Here is a 17,999-nt window from a genome sequence, read left to right on the forward strand (position 1 = left end):
GAGATAAAGGGAAACTCCTTGTTCCACTAGGGGTTGTAACTGCTGGGATATACTTACATTACACCGGTAGTACCAATAGGGGTTGTAACTACTGGGATATACTTACATACACAGGAGATAAAGTTGAGAAACTCCTGTAGTTCCACTAGGGGTTGTAATGGCTGGGATATACTTACATTCACAGGAGATAAAGTAAAAAGACTCCTATAGTTCCACTAGGGGTTGAAACTGCTGGGATATACTTACATTCACAGGAGATAAAGTTGAGAAACTCCTGTAGTTCCACTAGGGGATGTAACTGCTGGGATATACTTACATTCACAGGACGAGATAAAGTAAAAAGACTCCTGTAGTTCCACTAGGGGTTGTAATGGCTGGGATATACTTACATTCACAGGAGATAAAGTTGAGAAACTCCTGTAGTTCCACTAGGGGTTGTAACTGCTGGGATATACTTACATTCATGGGAGATAAAGTTGAGAAACTCCTATAGTTCCACTAGGGGTTGTAATGGCTGGGATATACTTACATTCACAGGAGATAAAGTAAAAAAACTCCTTTAGTTCCACTAGGGGTTGTAATGGCTGGGATATACTTACATTCATGGGAGATAAAGTTGAGAAACTCCTATAGTTCCACTAGGGGTTGTAACTGCTGGGATATACTTACATTCATGGGAGATAAAGTTGAGAAACTCCTGTAGTTCCACTAGGGGTTGTAATGGCTGGGATATACTTACATTCATGGGAGATAAAGTAAAAAAACTCCTGTAGTTCCACTAGGGGTTGTAATGGCTGGGATATACTTACATTCATGGGAGATAAAGTTGAGAAAATCCTATAGTTCCACTAGGGGTTGTAACTGCTGGGATATACTTACATTCATGGGAGATAAAGTTGAGAAACTCCTATAGTTCCACTAGGGGTTGTAATGGCTGGGATATACTTACATTCATGGGAGATAAAGTTGAGAAACTCCTGTAGTTCCACTAGGGGTTGTAATGGGTGGGATATACTTACATTCACAGTAGATAAAGTTGAGAAACTCCTATAGTTCCACTAGGGGTTGTAACTGCTGGGATATACTTACATTCATGGGAGATAAAGTTGAGAAACTCCTATAGTTCCACTAGGGGTTGTAACTGCTGGGATATACTTACATTCATGGGAGATAAAGTTGAGAAACTCCTGTAGTTCCACTAGGGGTTGTAATGGCTGGGATATACTTACATTCACTCCTGTAGTTCCACTAGGGGTTGTAACTGCTGGGATATACTTACATTCATGGGAGATAAAGTTGAGAAACTCCTGTAGTTCCACTAGGGGTTGTAATGGCTGGGATATACTTACATTCATGGGAGATAAAGTTGAGAAACTCCTGTAGTTCCACTAGGGGTTGTAACTGCTGGGATATACTTACATTCATGGGAGATAAAGTTGAGAAACTCCTGTAGTTCCACTAGGGGTTGTAATGGCTGGGATATACTTACATTCATGGGAGATAAAGTTGAGAAACTCCTATAGTTCCACTAGGGGTTGTAACTGCTGGGATATACTTACATTCATGGGAGATAAATAGAAACTCCTGTAGTTCCACTAGGGGTTGTAATGGCTGGGATATACTTACATTCATGGGAGATAAAGTTGAGAAACTCCTGTAGTTCCACTAGGGGTTGTAACTGTTGAAGTTTGTTCACACGACTTGACATCATAAGAGTGTCTGTGCTGCTCCACTCCTTAACACATCAAATCAGAGACAAAAGTTCATGTTGGCACTAAATAAAGTGAGCAATGTTTACAATGCTTTCCCAACCCCTATTTGCTGGTCCTGTGGAATTTTAACTCCAATAAATATCACCTTAACATTTAAACCATTTGGTAAAGTTTGCCAAAGGGGATAACCAATTTATATTAGAGGCATTTCCCTAGCTCCAACCATGTGCTGGAAATGCTCTAATTATATCAATGAATTACATAGGAATCAGTGTCTTAATGTATAAGGACCTCTGACTATATAATGATATATTTTTGTATTGAAAAAATAACAAATGTTACATTATTAGATTTACCCAAACACGTTCAGAAATGCTGTCAAGGATAGCATTACTGAAGAGGGCCTAGTGTTGTTTAAACTTTCTTTTCATTTGTTTCAATCAGACCTGTTTTCCCTAAAATATTTATATTCAAGATAAGAAGCAATGAATTTCTGTTTTATTGTTTTACCTGTTGGAACCGCTGTACTGCCATAGCTGTGTAATGTCGAGCCCGATCATAGTCCTCCTGCCATACTGCCAGTAGTGCAAGCTCTCCACAGTAACGGTTCTGACAAATGTACACAAAATTTTTTTACAGGCATGTTTAAAAGAAACGAAAAAAAGGAAGCTGACTTGGCTTTTTGCAGACATTACTCCTTCATTATAACTTCTCAGTATACAACAAAATATGGTACGTTTTTTCAAAAATCATTTAAGATATGTAAACACAAAAATGAAATTCCATGTAAATTTCTTTTCATATTCACATAGAAAATGTTACTTATTCATGTCACTAAGAGACAAAATTTTTTAAAACTTTCAAAAATAGTTTAACCAATGACTAGTTACTATGTGACTGAAAACATGGTGGTAACCTACAGTTATTGCTGTTAATGACACAAATCCCTTTGAAATGTCTAACATGTTAGCTCCGCATTCAAGACATTCGGTTGAGGATTGGATTTGATCTCTGATAAGGTCATCTGCATTGCATTGTTAGCCAACTTTCATGTTTACCATGAAACTGAGGGTCATATCACAAGTAAACAACCCCTTCAGATCTCCGGTTTTGAGGTTTTTGAACCAGGCTTCATGATTTGTTAATTTTATCAGATGGTTTGTGTTCTCTCTTTTCACTGGTGTAAGTCCGAGTCAGTGAGATATATCTCTATATATTTCACTGGCAAAGATGTAATACAATGACATAACAACCTACCTCTAGTAAAGACTTGTGTTCTGGTGTCTTCATTGCCTCATCCACAAAACTTATGAGTGATTGCTGATGATGGTCACCATGGAGAATCAGCTTCACCTTACTACGGATGATGAAAGGCAGGTAGTGTTCCTACGACAACAATCAAATAAATTGTCAACATCTTTATATCTACCTCTATTTCAATAATAATTTGTTAATAAGATCCAAAATATAAAGCAATGTTAGACAATCTATATTTACAAGCTTCATATTAAAATGAAGAGTATGATAGTGACCTTGGCCTGTATATAAGTGATAGAAGCCTGTTTCCTGTGAATTGTATATCAATAAATGTACATAAACTACACTCTGTACAAATTCTATACTGTCTTGTTGTACCTGGTAAAACGTATCATCCCACACAGAGGAGAGATCGCCAGCATCTAATCCTGAAGTGGATACTGTGTCCAACTCATTCCAACTGGTCAAGTTATCTAAACACTGCAAGGTAACAAAAAATGTCATATTAGCGATGTCTGCCTGAACTAACAATTTTTTTAAAAATTTCTTTTCTATATATTGATACATTTTCTCCGTTTTCCTGTGAACAAGTCTACCGTCAGTTGATCCTATACAGATATAACACCATGTGGTGCTGACGTATATCCTAATGTCTATATCTCATACACTGACAATATGGAGTGGGGGAAGAAATCCGAGATCCATCAAGTCTCCTCAAACTGTTACCTTTTTTTATCAAAACTTTTGCTATTTGCCACTGGCTCAAGTCATCAGTTTTACATTTCAGAGATCAGTTATGTTTAATCAGATGATATATTTACAGTAACTGAAATTACGTTATTACTGAAAATGCATGGTTAAAGACAAAAAAACAAAATTCTGAGTGAATATTAGGTATGGTGAGTGTATACTAGGTACCCTGAGTGTATACTAGGTACTCTGAGTGTACATAAGGTACCCTGAGTGTACACTAGGTACCCTGAGTGTACACTAGGTACTCTGAGTGTACATTAGGTACCCTGAGTGTACACTTGGTACTCTGAGTGTACACTAGGTTCTCTGAGTGTACACTAGGTACTGAGTGTACACTAGGTACTCTGAGTGTACACTAGGTATTCTGAGTGTATACAAGGTACCCTGAGTGTATACAAGGTACTCTGAGTGTACATAAGGTACTCACAGCGTACACTAGGTACTCTGAGTGTACACTAGGTACTCTGAGTGTATACTAGGTACTTACAGTGTACACTAGGTACTCTGAGTGTACACTAGGTACTCTGAGTGTATATAAGGTACTCACAGCATACACTAGGTACTCTTGAGTGTACATAAGGTACCCTGAGTGTACACTAGGTACTCTGAGTGTACACTAGGTACTCTGAGTGTACACTAGGTACTCTGAATGTACATTAGGTACCCTGAGTGTACATTAGGTACCCTGAGTACTCTGAGTGTACACTAGGTACTCTGAGTGTATACTAGGTACTCTGAGTGTACACTAGGTACTCTGAGTGTACACTAGGTACTTTGAATTTATACTAGGTACTCACAGCGTACACTAGGTACTCAGTGTGTACTAGGTACTCTGAAGCAAAAATGAATATTTGTAATAAGACTAAGTGACATAACATTTCGCTTATAACTTGAGGATAATTTGCTGTCCCAGTTATGTAAGAGTAAGTAAATATAAACGTATCAACAATTATAAACAAAAATACCTCCATCCTACAATCATCCCAGAGGTCCACCTCGGCCATCTCAGGATTACCATCCGGCCAGTCAGTATAACTCAGCGCCTAATAACAGACCACACACCTGCATCTTTATACAGATCACTTTTTAATATATACTAGATCTCTGCTACTTCAGTTTTTGTTATCTTACCCTGAATCTTCCATACAGATCTGTTTATATATATACTAAATCTTTAATACAGAACAGTTTTATAATATACACTAAATCTTCCATACAGATAAGTTTTTAATATATATAAACAGATAAGTTTTTAATAATACAGATAAGTTTTTTATATAATATAGTAAGTTTTTAATACAGATAAGTTTTTAATATAAACTAAATCTTTAATACAGATAAGTTTTTAATATATAGTAAATCTTTAATACATATTGGTCTTCAATACATACCGAGTACCAAACAATAAATTAGTCAGACATACACTTTCTAATAAATAGATAAAACGAACATCTTTAACTGATACACTTGTATTCATTAATGCTATGCACATGTGCACATGGAGACACAACATATAAACTATCACAAACCTCATCATATAACTTCTTGGCTTGATAGAAGTCTCCCCTTGCTTCAAAAGCCACTGCCTTCTGGGTAATTTCCTGAGTGCCAATCTTACCAGTAAATATCCCAAGTAGTACATCATATTCGTCTACAGACTTGTATAACCTGGCCGTTTATTGTAACAGCAACAGGAAAATATGGAAAGTGAAAACAATCACCATAGCAAACAGTACTATAAAACCTCAAAATTAAAACCTCACAAAATGAAATGTGTATAAGTTACATATATTTTGTAATTTTAAAAGGTTTGAAACTACAAAGGGTCGAGAATACTATAAAAGTGAATAAGACAATCTGACAACATAAACAAAGTAAACAATGTGTGGTTAGAAAAACTGACATATTTTGAATACATTGTTCAACTATATTTAAATCCAAACTGACCTTGCCAACTCAATCCAAGTAGGAACTTCTTTTGAGATGGTCAGGGAGTCCATCTTTCCTCGCTTGGATGGTCTCTCTTCCTCTGGATTATGGATGATAAGTTGTTCTTCCAATACCACAATACCTGTCAATTACAAGTGTCAATTAGAATACCATACCTGTCAATTAGTATATCATACCTGTCAATGAGTATATCATACCTGTCAATGAGTATACCATAACTGTCATTTAGTATATCATACCTGTCAATTCGTATATCATATCTGTCAATTACAATAATCAATTAGCATACAATACCTGTCAATTAGTATACCATACCTGTCAATTAGTATACAATTAGTATACCATACCTGTCAATTCATATATCATACATGTCAATGAGTATATCATACCTGTCAATGAGTATATCATACCTGTCAATTACAATAATCAATTAGCATACAATACCTGTCAATTAGTATACCATATCTGTCAATTAGTATACAATTAGTATACCATACCAGTCAATGAGTATACCATACCTGTCAATGAGTATACCATATCTGTCAATTAGTATACCATGACTGTCGATCAGTATGTCATACATGTCAAAGAGTATACCATACCTGTCAATTAGTCTACCATACCTGTCAATTAGTATACCATACATGTCAATTAGTATACCATACATGTCAATTAGTATACAATTAGTATACCATTAGCATACCAACCTGTCAATTAGTATACCATAACTGTCAATTAGCATAACATACCTGTCAATTAGTATAGCATACATGTCAATTAGTATACCATTAGTATACCATACATGTCAAATAGTACACCATACCTATCAATGAGTATACCATACCTGTCAATTAGTATACCATACCTGTCAATGAGTATACCATACCTGTCAATTAGGACACAACTTATGTGAATTAGTAAAATTCTATTATTAAACTTAACATTTTGAAAGTACACAGTACATGTACATGTACTTGGTCATTGGTACCTGTCAATAAGTACACAATACCTGACAATAGTAACATATAAATTAATATGTATGTATATGATTAAAATAAATGTAGTATCAAAAGCAAGTTTTCTACTTGAAAACATGAATATCATTCAGTTCACAATCCACTTCCTAATTCCAACGAACTCTGCCCTGTACAAGGTAGTCATTGGAGTTTCAGTGTTCACAGTGGTTATTCTGTAGAGATTGATGACTCCTAGTGGTTATTCTGTAGAGATTGATGACTCCTAGTGGTTATTCTGTAGAGATTGATGACTCCTAGTGGTTATTCTGTAGAGATTGATGACTCCTAGTGGTTATTCTGTAGAGATTGATGACTCCTAGTGGTTATTCTGTAGAGATTGATGACTCCTAGTGGTTATTCTGTAGAGATTGATGACTCCTAGTGGTTATTCTGTAGAGATTGATGACTCCTAGTGGTTATTCTGTAGAGATTGATGACTCCTAGTGGTTATTCTGTAGAGATTGATGACTCCTAGTGGTTATTCTGTAGAGATTGATGACTCCTAGTGGTTATTCTGTAGAGATTGATGACTCCTAGTGGTTATTCTGTAGAGATTGATGACTCCTAGTGGTTATTCTGTAGAGATTGATGACTCCTAGTGGTTATTCTGTAGAGATTGATGACTCATAGTGGTTATTCTGTAGAGATTGATGACTCATAGTGGTTATTCTGTAGAGATTGATGACTCCTAGTGGTTATTCTGTAGAGATTGATGACTCCTAGTGGTTATTCTGTGAAGTTTGAGTGTTTACCATATACTTACCTAAAGGCTGTAGGTTACTAAAGGCTGCACTGGATCCCACACTGGTCACATCAACTGACAGCTGGCTCCTTAGTTGGTACACTATGTCCTGTCACAAAATGTAGGAGTCACATAAGTTATTACAATCACAAGGGTTAACAATATCATCATAGTCACAAGGGTTAACAGTATCATCATAGTCACAGGGGTTAATAATATCATCATAGTCACAGGGGTTAACAATATCATCATAGTCACAAGGGTTAACAATATCATCATAGTCACAGGGGTTAACAATATCATCATAGTCACAGGGGTTAACAATATCATCATAGTCACAGGGGTTAACAATATCATCATAGTCACACCGGGGTTAACAATATCATCATAGTCACAGGGGTTAACAGTATCATCATTGTCACAGGGGTTAACAATATCATCATTGTCACAGGGGTTAACAATATCATCATAGTCACAGGGGTTAACAATATCATCATAGTCACAGGGTTAATAATATCATCATAGTCACAGGGTTAATAATATCATCATAGTCACAGGGTTAATAATATCATCATAGTCACAGGGTTAATAATATCATCATAGTCACAGGGGTTAACAATATCATCATAGTCACAGGGGTTAACAATATCATCATAGTCACAGGGGTTAACAATATCATCATAGTCACAGGGTTAATAATATCATCATAGTCACAGGGGTTAATAATATCATCATAGTCACAGGGTTAACAATATCATCATAGTCACAAGGGTTAACAATATCATCATTGTCACAGGGGTTAACAATATCATCATAGTCACAGGGGTTAACAATATCATCATAGTCACAAGGGTTAACAATATCATCATAGTCACAGGGGTTAACAGTATCATCATAGTCACAGGGGTTAACAATATCATCATAGTCACAGGGGTTAACAATATCATCATAGTCACTGGGGTTAACAATATCATCATAGTCACAGGGGTTAACAATATCATCATAGTCAAAGGGGTTAACAATATCATCATAGTCACAGGGGTTAATAATATCATCATAGTCACAAGGGTTAACAATATCATCATTGTCACAGGGGTTAACAATATCATCATAGTCACAGGGTTAACAATATCATCATAGTCACAGGGGTTAACAATATCATCATAGTCACAAGGGTTAACAGTATCATCATAGTCACAGGGGTTAACAATATCATCATTGTCACAGGGGTTAACAATATCATCATAGTCACAGGGGTTAACATTATCATCATTGTCACACCGGGGTCACACAATACCATCATAGTCACTGGGGTTAACAATATCATCATTGTCACACCGGGGTCACACAATACCATCATAGTCACAGGGGTCACACAATGCCATCATAGTCACAGAGGTCACACATCATAGTCACAGAGGTCACACAATACCATCACAATCAAATTCAGCTGACATATCTCACCAACATGCAGCTGACAAAGGGCAGTTGGTAGAGATTAACTCATCAACATACAGCTGACAAAGGGCAAGTGGTAGAGATAAACTCACCAACATACAGCTGACAAAAGGAGGTGGTAGAGATAAACTCATCAACATACAGTTGACAAAAGGAGGTGGTAGAGATTAACTCATCAACATACTGCTGACAGGGAGCAGGTGGTAGAGATTAACTCATCAACATACTGCTGACAAAGAGCGGGTGGTAGAGATAAACTCAACAACATACAGCTGACAAAGAGCAGGTGGTAGAGATTAACTCATCAACATACAGCTGACAAAAGGAGGTGGTAGAGATTAACTCATCAACATGCAGCTGACAAAGGGCAGTTGGTAGAAATTAACTCACTAACATACAGCTGACAAAAAGAGGTAGTAGAGATTAACTCACCAACATACAGCCGACGAAGGGCGGATGGTACTGTACTGACTGTGACAGCACTGTGCCAAGGCTGGCCTTGATCTGTTCCACAATAGGCTCTATCTCCCGTTCAACTTTCACCTGGTCCATCTGGTCATATATTGCCTTGAAGAGCTCACTAAACAGAATCTTGGCGATTGTGCTGTCTCGCTGAAAGAAGTAATATCAGCAGAATGTAAGCTATAGTAATGCATTGCTGTTATAAATGTTATAAATCTTAACCATGGTCAAGGATCCTTGGGCTTTGGGAATGCATCCTTCCAGAATGTGTTTCTGGAATGTGGAATGGGGTGATGTATCCTGAGTTTTAGGAGGATTGCATGTTGAGGATGGAGGGGATATATCCTAAGGGCTAAGGGAAATGCATCTTGAGGGTGGATGGGATGTATCACTCACATGTGCCACAGCCTGGAGGGGGGCAATGATGTAGGAGTACTTGATCTGTATGTCTGGTAAATCCCCAATACGGTACTTCCTGTACATTGTCACCTGGTTTTCACGACGTGTCTTCTGCTCCTGCATGGCCACCTGATACAAAGGAGTGTATGCAATAAACAGTCAATAACCATAAAAAACACAGTAAATACAAATACAACTGAATTGATATCTTAGACTTTACAAATTATACTGAAACGTTTACGATACTATTCTGTCTATACAACATAAACAGGATGATACCATAAGTTTATATACATGTCAGTGACATGGTTTCTCATTTGCTGTATGTGCTGTAGGTCTTGTCAGCCACTTACCTGTCTAATCTACTGTATACACTGGGTCCTGTCAGCTACTTACCTGTCTAATCTGCTGTATACACTGGGTTCTGTCAGTGACTTACCTGTCTAATCTATTGTATACACTGGGCCCTGTCTCATCTACTATATACACTCAGTCCTGTCAGCCACTCACCTGTCTAATCTACTATATACACTGGGTTCTGTCAGCCACTTACCTGTCTAATCTACTATATACACTGGGTTCTGTCAGTGACTTACCTGTCTCATCTACTATACACACTGGGTCCTGTCAGCCACTTACCTGTCTCATCTACTATATACACTCAGTCCTGTCAGACACTTACCTGTCTCATCTACTATATACACTCAGTCCTGTCAGCCACTCACCTGTCTAATCTACTATATACACTGGGTCCAGTCAGCCACTTACCTGTCTCATCTACTATATACACTGGGTCCTGTCAGCCACTCACCTGTCTTATCTACTGTATACACTGGGCCCTGTCAGACACTTACCTGTCTAATCTACTGTATACACTGGGTCCTGTCAGCCACTCACCTGTCTAATTTACTGTAAACACTGGGTCCTGTCAGACACTTACCTGTCTAATCTACTGTATACACTCAGTCCTGTCAGCCACTTACCTGTCTAATCTACTGTATACACTCAGTCCTGTCAGCCACTTACCTGTCTCATCTACTATATACACTCAGTCCTGTCAGCCACTTACCTGTCTCATTTGCTGTATACGCTGGGTCCTCCTTGCAAAGAAAATCCTGCTTGCCTCTTCATCTCTCAAAAATCTTCTCTTTAATCGCAACATCTCACTTCCTTCATCAGACTCTATCATTTAAGACAAAAAATATCTTATATTACCTCCCCTGATTTAATCACAACACATCCACAACACAAACCCTTCGGCTAAGATAATGAAGTACAAGATGCATGATCACCATTTATTTAAGGATAAACTTGGACTATATACATCTTATGGAGTCATCACACTGAGAACTGAAGTGTATGTGATATCCTTGAAAGCTTGCCTTTATATAGATGTATATATGAATGTAACCAAGAACAAGGAGCCACAAAGCCTGGAATTATCCCCCACACTCAGCTTTTGATGTAAAACCCAAACATGATAAATATATACACCGGTATAACAATTTGTGACTTATGTACAGCTACTATCCCCACACCCAGCTTTTGATGTAAAACCCAAATATGATAAATATATACACCGGTATAACAATTTGTGACTTATGTACAGCTACTATCCCCACACCCAGCTTTTGATGTAAAACCCAAACATGATAAATATATACACCGGTTTAACAATTTGTGACTTATGTACAGCCACTATCCCCACACCCAGCTTTTGATGTAAAACCCAAATATGATAAATATATACACCGGTATAACAATTTGTGACTTATGTACAGCCACTATCCCCACACCCAGCTTTTGATGTAAAACCCAAATATGATAAATATATACACCGGTATAACAATTTGTGACTTATGTACAGCCACTATCCCCACACCCAGCTTTTGATGTAAAACCCAAATATGATAAATATATACACCGGTATAACAATTTGTGACTTATGTACAGCTACTATCCCCACACTCAGCTTTTGATGTAAAACCCAAATATGATAAATATATACACCGGTATAACAATTTGTGACTTATGTACAGCTACTATCCCCACACCGAGCTTTTGATGTAAAACCCAAATATGATAAATATATACACCGGTATAACAATTTGTGACTTCACACTTCAATTATGTACCGCTACTATCATCTTAAGATCTAATACAGTGAAAGCACTAGTACAAAATATAACATCTTTTTTTGTCAATTATCAATTGAATTTCCTTGAATCTCCTTAACTTCAACATGTTTCCATGGTAACACAAAAAATACAGAAACTGAAATGTCATCAAAAGCAAAAGACGCCAGTTTTGTGAAGTTGAGTTGAACGGTTTTGAAGTTATAGCCTGGAAAATCCTGTGGAGGGATGGACGGTTGGATGGACAGACAGAGCCCAAGTTAATATCCACTGCAAACACATTTCATGGGGGATAATTACATCTGTTGAAAGCTTTGTGGCATACATTGTCCATATGCTTACTTTACATCAAAAGTGACCTTTGACACTGAAGTGCATTTTTTACATATATGTATATATTTCAACCCTAACCAATGACCACCAAAGTCAAGTCAGGTATAGACTTTGATTTTGAGCTAATGTAGAGACAAAGTCATTACTACATATTCATTTATTCCATTACCATGTTTCGGTAAAAGTAAATGTGACAGAGTATATTGTAGTTTTCATGATAATCAGATATGAATTCATAGTGTTTAAAGCTTGAATACAAGATTTCTGACTTTCTTTTTTTCAATTCAGGATGTACTCCTCTGATGTTTGACCAGAAGGACATAATTTGATAGAATTAATTCAAGGTAATATCTTAGACTTTTGTGTTTTTATATACATGTAGTTTGTAATCTAATGGTGTACTTAAAAAATGAAATAGGGGCCTTTATACAACCTTTTGAAGAAATTTTGATTGTTAATTATATTTTTTGACGTATAGGTGTTGGTGTGATTCAGATAATAGCATCAACAATTTTACTGTTTTTTTTGTTGGTAAGGTACTTCTTCACAGTATAATCTCAAAGTCTTGGGTAGATTTCCACTATATTTTGCATTAATTATCGCTAAAAATCATTATTTCAAATTTAAGAATCACTTTCCCCTGATTTTAAGGTCTCCAAAAACCAAATTTTCAGCTGGTTTCTCGATCTTGAATAATGGCTTGTACTTATCTGTACCTGATGATCCAGCTTTGTCCTCTGTCTTGACCTTACTGGGCCCTGGGTGTGGCCGTCCAAACCCAGAGGGTTTAGGCCGGACCCTTGGGCGGCCAATTCTGGCTGAGGCCTCCATTGATCCGACAGTGAAGAGCAGAGCACTCTGAGGTTCTGAGCCCACAGTTCCATAGTCTGTGTAGGTATCCAAGCTGCTCTGGGTCAGCCAGTTAAATGGGGCTCTAGATGCTGTGGTGAACAGGAATGTTGTATCTTGTTAAACTGTAAGTCAATCTTTAATACATCACAACAAACATTATAATTTTTTTTTTAAATCCAGTGTACAAATAAAAGTGTAATAATGCCATTAAATGAAATTCATTTGAAAGTTTTGAATTCAATTTAAAGGTGACAGATAAATAAACACAATAAGATTTTACACAAGTTCTATTGTTATTTGGAAGCTGAACATTTTCCGTCATCCTTTAAAAGGATGACGTTTTCACGATCACATGTAAATGTTGATTCCACTGATTATCACACAAAATGACCACAGAAATACTGACCATCCTGAGTGGCTGTGAACTGCTGAACATCAGCTGTAGCCTGTATCTCACCGTCCAAGCTGTCTGATGGAGGACTATCAGAGTCCATTGCCTGGGTTGCCATGGTGTTGGCAAACAATGGCGTCATGGCTACATGTCTCTGTCTCCATGATGACTTGACATTGTAATCCTAGGTAAACAACAAAATCACACAATTATTTTACTGTTTTCCTGACATCTCTGTTTACTATTACAAAAAAATGACGTCTTATCATAAGACGTCACAGTTAAAAGCAAGCCAAACCATTGCTTGCCAACTAATGACGATCTTGCCCTCAGTGACCGACTCAATTTTATCAACATCAGATATAATCTTCAAAAGCTCCTTATGATGAGTTGAAAACAAAAATTGTTGATGGATGAATAAGATGTTAAACAAAACTACCGTGATAGTTATCGTAAAAGGAATCAGTAGTAATTGGGAAACAAAAGACAGGTCTCTGCTTCCTGTTCTTGTTGACATTTTCAATTCACATAACTCTAAGAATTGTTATCTAAAAATGGTAAATACAAAACGTTGGTAGTACCTGGAATTTACATTCAGAGAGAGGATGCTCAAATATTTGTCGCTGGTAGTCAGGACTTTTAGAGGTCATCTCCAGAAGTAAATTTGTGGCATAGCTAAGGTATTGTTGCTCAGTAACAGGAGCATACATTGCTTCCAGCATTGCCACTAAACGGTCTAAGGTGTCCGGTGGCAGGCGGGTCTCACTGCTCCAAAAGTTCTGGATCAACAACCTACAAGTACGAAATATCTGTCTCTGTACTAATGATCAAGACAAGAAAACGTTATGTATGAAAGTCTTTACCTGTCAGTGTAAATATTAAAGACATGAAGAGGGAATTCTTACTCAAAAAAAAAGAAAAAAGAATGCTGATAAACTGTTACTTTGACATTACCCTGATAAAGCCATTACCATAGTATCATTTTACCTGGAGTGAAGATCTTCATCTCCAAGTCCTCTCAGGAGTCCCTCTTTAGTCTGCTGTATGATTATGTGGGCATCCTCATTATCATCTCGCCTGAAATACAGAGCACTACATAAGACTTCATTACACATTTATTTTCTGATTAGAGTAATTATCTCTTTGTCAATGGAGCCAGATTTTGTTCTCAAGTTTATAGGCAGGAGAAATCTGAATAACATTTAACATAACTCTACCTTCTGATCAGTGTTAACATAACTCTACCTTCTGATCAGTGTTAACATAACTCTACCTTCTGATCAGTGTTAACATAACTCTACCTTCTGATCAGTGTTAACATAACTCTACCTTCTGATCAGTGTTAACATAACTCTACCTTCTGATCAGTGTTAACATAACTCTACCTTCTGATCAGTGTTAACATAACTCTACCTTCTGATCAGTGTTAACATAACTCTACCTTCTGATCAGTGTTAACATAACTCTACCCTGTTATCAGTGTTAACATAACTCTACCCTGTTATCAGTGTTAACATAACTCTACCCTGTTATCAATGTTAACATAACTCTACCCTGTTATCAATGTTAACATAACTCTATCCTGTTATCAATGTTAACATAACACTACCCTGTTATCAATGTTAACATAACTCTACCCTGTTATCAGTGTTAACATAACTCTACCCTGTTATAAGTGTTATCATAACTCTACCTTGTTATCAGTGTTAACATAACTCTACCCTGTTATCAATATTAACACAACACTACCATGTTATCAGTGTTGACATAATTCTACCTTCTTATCATTGTTAACATAACTCTATGCTGTTATCAATGTTAACATAACTCTATCCTGTTATCAGTGTTAACATAACTCTACCCTGTTATCAGTATTAACATAAGTCTACCCTGTGTAAGTTTTCCCATTGCATAAAAAATGTTATGAGGGAATGTTAACAGCACTGTTAACATGACTGGCTATTATTTGAATGTTATAACTGAACAAGATACAATGTACAAGGTAATGGAAACTTATATAACTCATGCTAAGACTAAATTCATTCAAAATGAAAGTAATTTTGACCACGAGGTTTTCCAACACTACTTTGTCCGTTTATTTTATGTAAAGATTATAGACTTACCGATAGTTATCGTACACCCACATGAGAATATCATACATTATGTTGCGACAGGATGTACTAGGATGACCAGAGAATGCTGTCACCAGTGGTAACAAGGCCATCAATTCCTTAGGCTCCAGTTTCACCATCATCGTCTTCACAATCTTTAAAGCAATAAGTTGTGTTTGCTCATCCCTTTAATAAACATGAACAGTATATTGAGATAGATGATCATGGTCTCAGGAAGCAGCTTACACTGATTTTCACTGATGATATGTTTCAATACTTGCACCTAACAATCTAAATAACAAGGTTCTACAGGTTAAAAAAACAAAAGAAGAAAAACATTTCAAACATTTATGACCCGAACATTGGAAGGATATTGATTTCCATTTCCTTTAGGTACTGCGAACACAAAGTTTAAAGTCAATCTGATGATTGATTCTCAACTGATTTCAGCTAGCAAAACTATACTTAGCAAGTGACCTAGAACTCTAGATATATTATTAAATGTTTCACTGTCAATTTTGTCAACTGTCTTCAGATGAATAATCAACCAACTAAGGTCAACATAGTGGTTACCATATCATCAGAAAAGGGTGGGACTTATAATTCAGTGTACCTAAAATGAGGACCACATCAAAAACAAGAGACCTAGTGGCTTTGAAGGTCACCTGAGGTAAGCAATATTGAATATAAAAGAATTACAGGTTCAGTGACTTTCAAGTGTCAAGAAACAGGGTGGCGCTGTGTTAACGCACTCCCCTTTCACCTAGCCGACCGGGGTTCGATTCCCGGAACCGACGTGAAAAGGTAAGGGGTCACCTGCCCGACCACGTGGGTTTTCCCCGGGTACTCCGGTTTCCTCCCACAATAAGACCCCTAGCACGCTTACATCCGGGCCAACAAGAGTATTTAGTATAAGTTGACATAACTTGTTTCGCAATTGTTGTAAAATAAATAAAGTTTATATATATATATATATATATATATATATAACAAACAAAAAATTGCAACATTAATTGCAGTAAGATGTAAGTGATATGTTTGAAGTCCTTGGGGGTTGGCCAGTGTCAATATATGCATCCTTTCACAATTGTCATCCTATCCCAATAATTCAACTTACCAAATTATTTCCTATGGAAAATAAGCAACTTTTTTCTCAAAATTCAATTTTCTTATAAAAACTTCAGTAAACTTCATCCCTTCCCCAGGGAGAAATATGAGACTCTCGGGTCAGGAAACTCACAATTTTGATACTCCAAGAGACCCCTCCAACCACGAAGAGCATTTGATTCTACCATTCCTGGATGTTGAGAATTTATGGACTTGGAGTACCAACAAAATGAAAATTTACAGAAGTCTAAACTGTAGACAAGGATAGGACACTGACCTGTGACTGACATAGAACACTGACCTGTGATTGAAGTAGGTCACTGACCTGTGATTGAAGTAGGACACTGACCTGTGACTGAAGTAGAACACTGACCTGTGATTGAAGTAGGACACTGACCTGTGATTGAAGTAGGACACTGACCTGTGACTGACATAGAACACTGACCTGCGACGTGGGTAGGACACTGATCTGTAACTGGGCTAGGACAATGACATGTGACTGGGCTAGGACACTGACCTGTGACTGACATAGAACAATGAACTGTGATGTGGGTAGGACACTGATCTGTAACTGGGCTAGGACAATGACATGTGACTGGGCTAGGACACTGACCTGTGACTGAAGTAGGACACTGACCTGTGACTGAAGTAGGACACTGACCTGTGACTGAAGTAGGACACTGACCTGTGATTGACATAGGACAATGACATGTGACATGGGTAGGACACTGATCCGTAACTGGGCTAGGACAGTGACATGTGACTGGGCTAGGTCACTGACCTGTGACTGCAGGAGGTCACTGACCTGTGACTGAAGTAAATCACTGACCTGTGACTGAAGTAGGACACTGACCTCAGACTGAAGTATGACACTGATTGGGGAATGACAATAACCTGTGATTAATGTAAGACACTGACTTATTACCAAGGTAAGACACTAAACTTTGACTAAGGTATGACCTATGACTTAGTTAGGATAATAAGCTGTGACTAAGGTATGACCTGTGACTTAGTTAGGATAATAAGCTGTGACTAAGGTATGACCTGTGACTTAGTTAGGATAATAAGCTGTGACTAAGGTATGACCTGTGACTTAGTTAGGATAATAAGCTGTGACTAAGGTAGGACCTGTGACTTAGTTAGGATAATAAGCTGTGACTAAGGTAGGACCTGTGACTTAGTTAGGATAATAAGCTGTGACTAAGGTAGGACCTGTGACTTAGTTAGGATAATAAGCTGTGACTAAGGTAGGACCTGTGACTTAGTTAGAAAAATAAGCTGTGACTATGGTAGGACATGTGACTTAGTTGGGATAATAAGA

General features: G+C 37.3%; 1 protein-coding gene across 1 annotated transcript in view; it reads right to left on the minus strand.

Annotated features, from left to right (window-relative positions):
• Positions 1-17,999, minus strand: part of LOC132544007 (DNA-dependent protein kinase catalytic subunit-like) — a 134,784-nt gene that overhangs the window by 66,371 nt on the left and 50,414 nt on the right. The window contains exons 56-73 of the mRNA XM_060207566.1: positions 15,584-15,757; positions 14,448-14,537; positions 14,042-14,252; positions 13,476-13,644; positions 12,965-13,158; positions 12,881-12,898; positions 12,513-12,516; positions 10,819-10,931; positions 9,747-9,878; positions 9,321-9,500; positions 7,452-7,539; positions 5,670-5,793; positions 5,252-5,390; positions 4,688-4,765; positions 3,348-3,449; positions 2,970-3,098; positions 2,223-2,321; positions 1,627-1,735 (exon numbers count right to left, since the gene is read on the minus strand). Coding sequence (XP_060063549.1) covers positions 1,627-1,735; positions 2,223-2,321; positions 2,970-3,098; positions 3,348-3,449; positions 4,688-4,765; positions 5,252-5,390; positions 5,670-5,793; positions 7,452-7,539; positions 9,321-9,500; positions 9,747-9,878; positions 10,819-10,931; positions 12,513-12,516; positions 12,881-12,898; positions 12,965-13,158; positions 13,476-13,644; positions 14,042-14,252; positions 14,448-14,537; positions 15,584-15,757 — 2,153 coding nt within the window. The remainder of the gene's footprint in view (positions 1-1,626; positions 1,736-2,222; positions 2,322-2,969; positions 3,099-3,347; positions 3,450-4,687; positions 4,766-5,251; positions 5,391-5,669; positions 5,794-7,451; positions 7,540-9,320; positions 9,501-9,746; positions 9,879-10,818; positions 10,932-12,512; positions 12,517-12,880; positions 12,899-12,964; positions 13,159-13,475; positions 13,645-14,041; positions 14,253-14,447; positions 14,538-15,583; positions 15,758-17,999) is intronic.

The sequence above is a fragment of the Ylistrum balloti genome, unplaced genomic scaffold (genome assembly GCF_031769215.1).
Source record: "Ylistrum balloti isolate Yb309-2 unplaced genomic scaffold, AGI_CSIRO_Ybal_v1 Utg369772, whole genome shotgun sequence".
In the NCBI taxonomy this organism is placed as follows: Eukaryota; Metazoa; Mollusca; class Bivalvia; order Pectinida; family Pectinidae; genus Ylistrum; species Ylistrum balloti.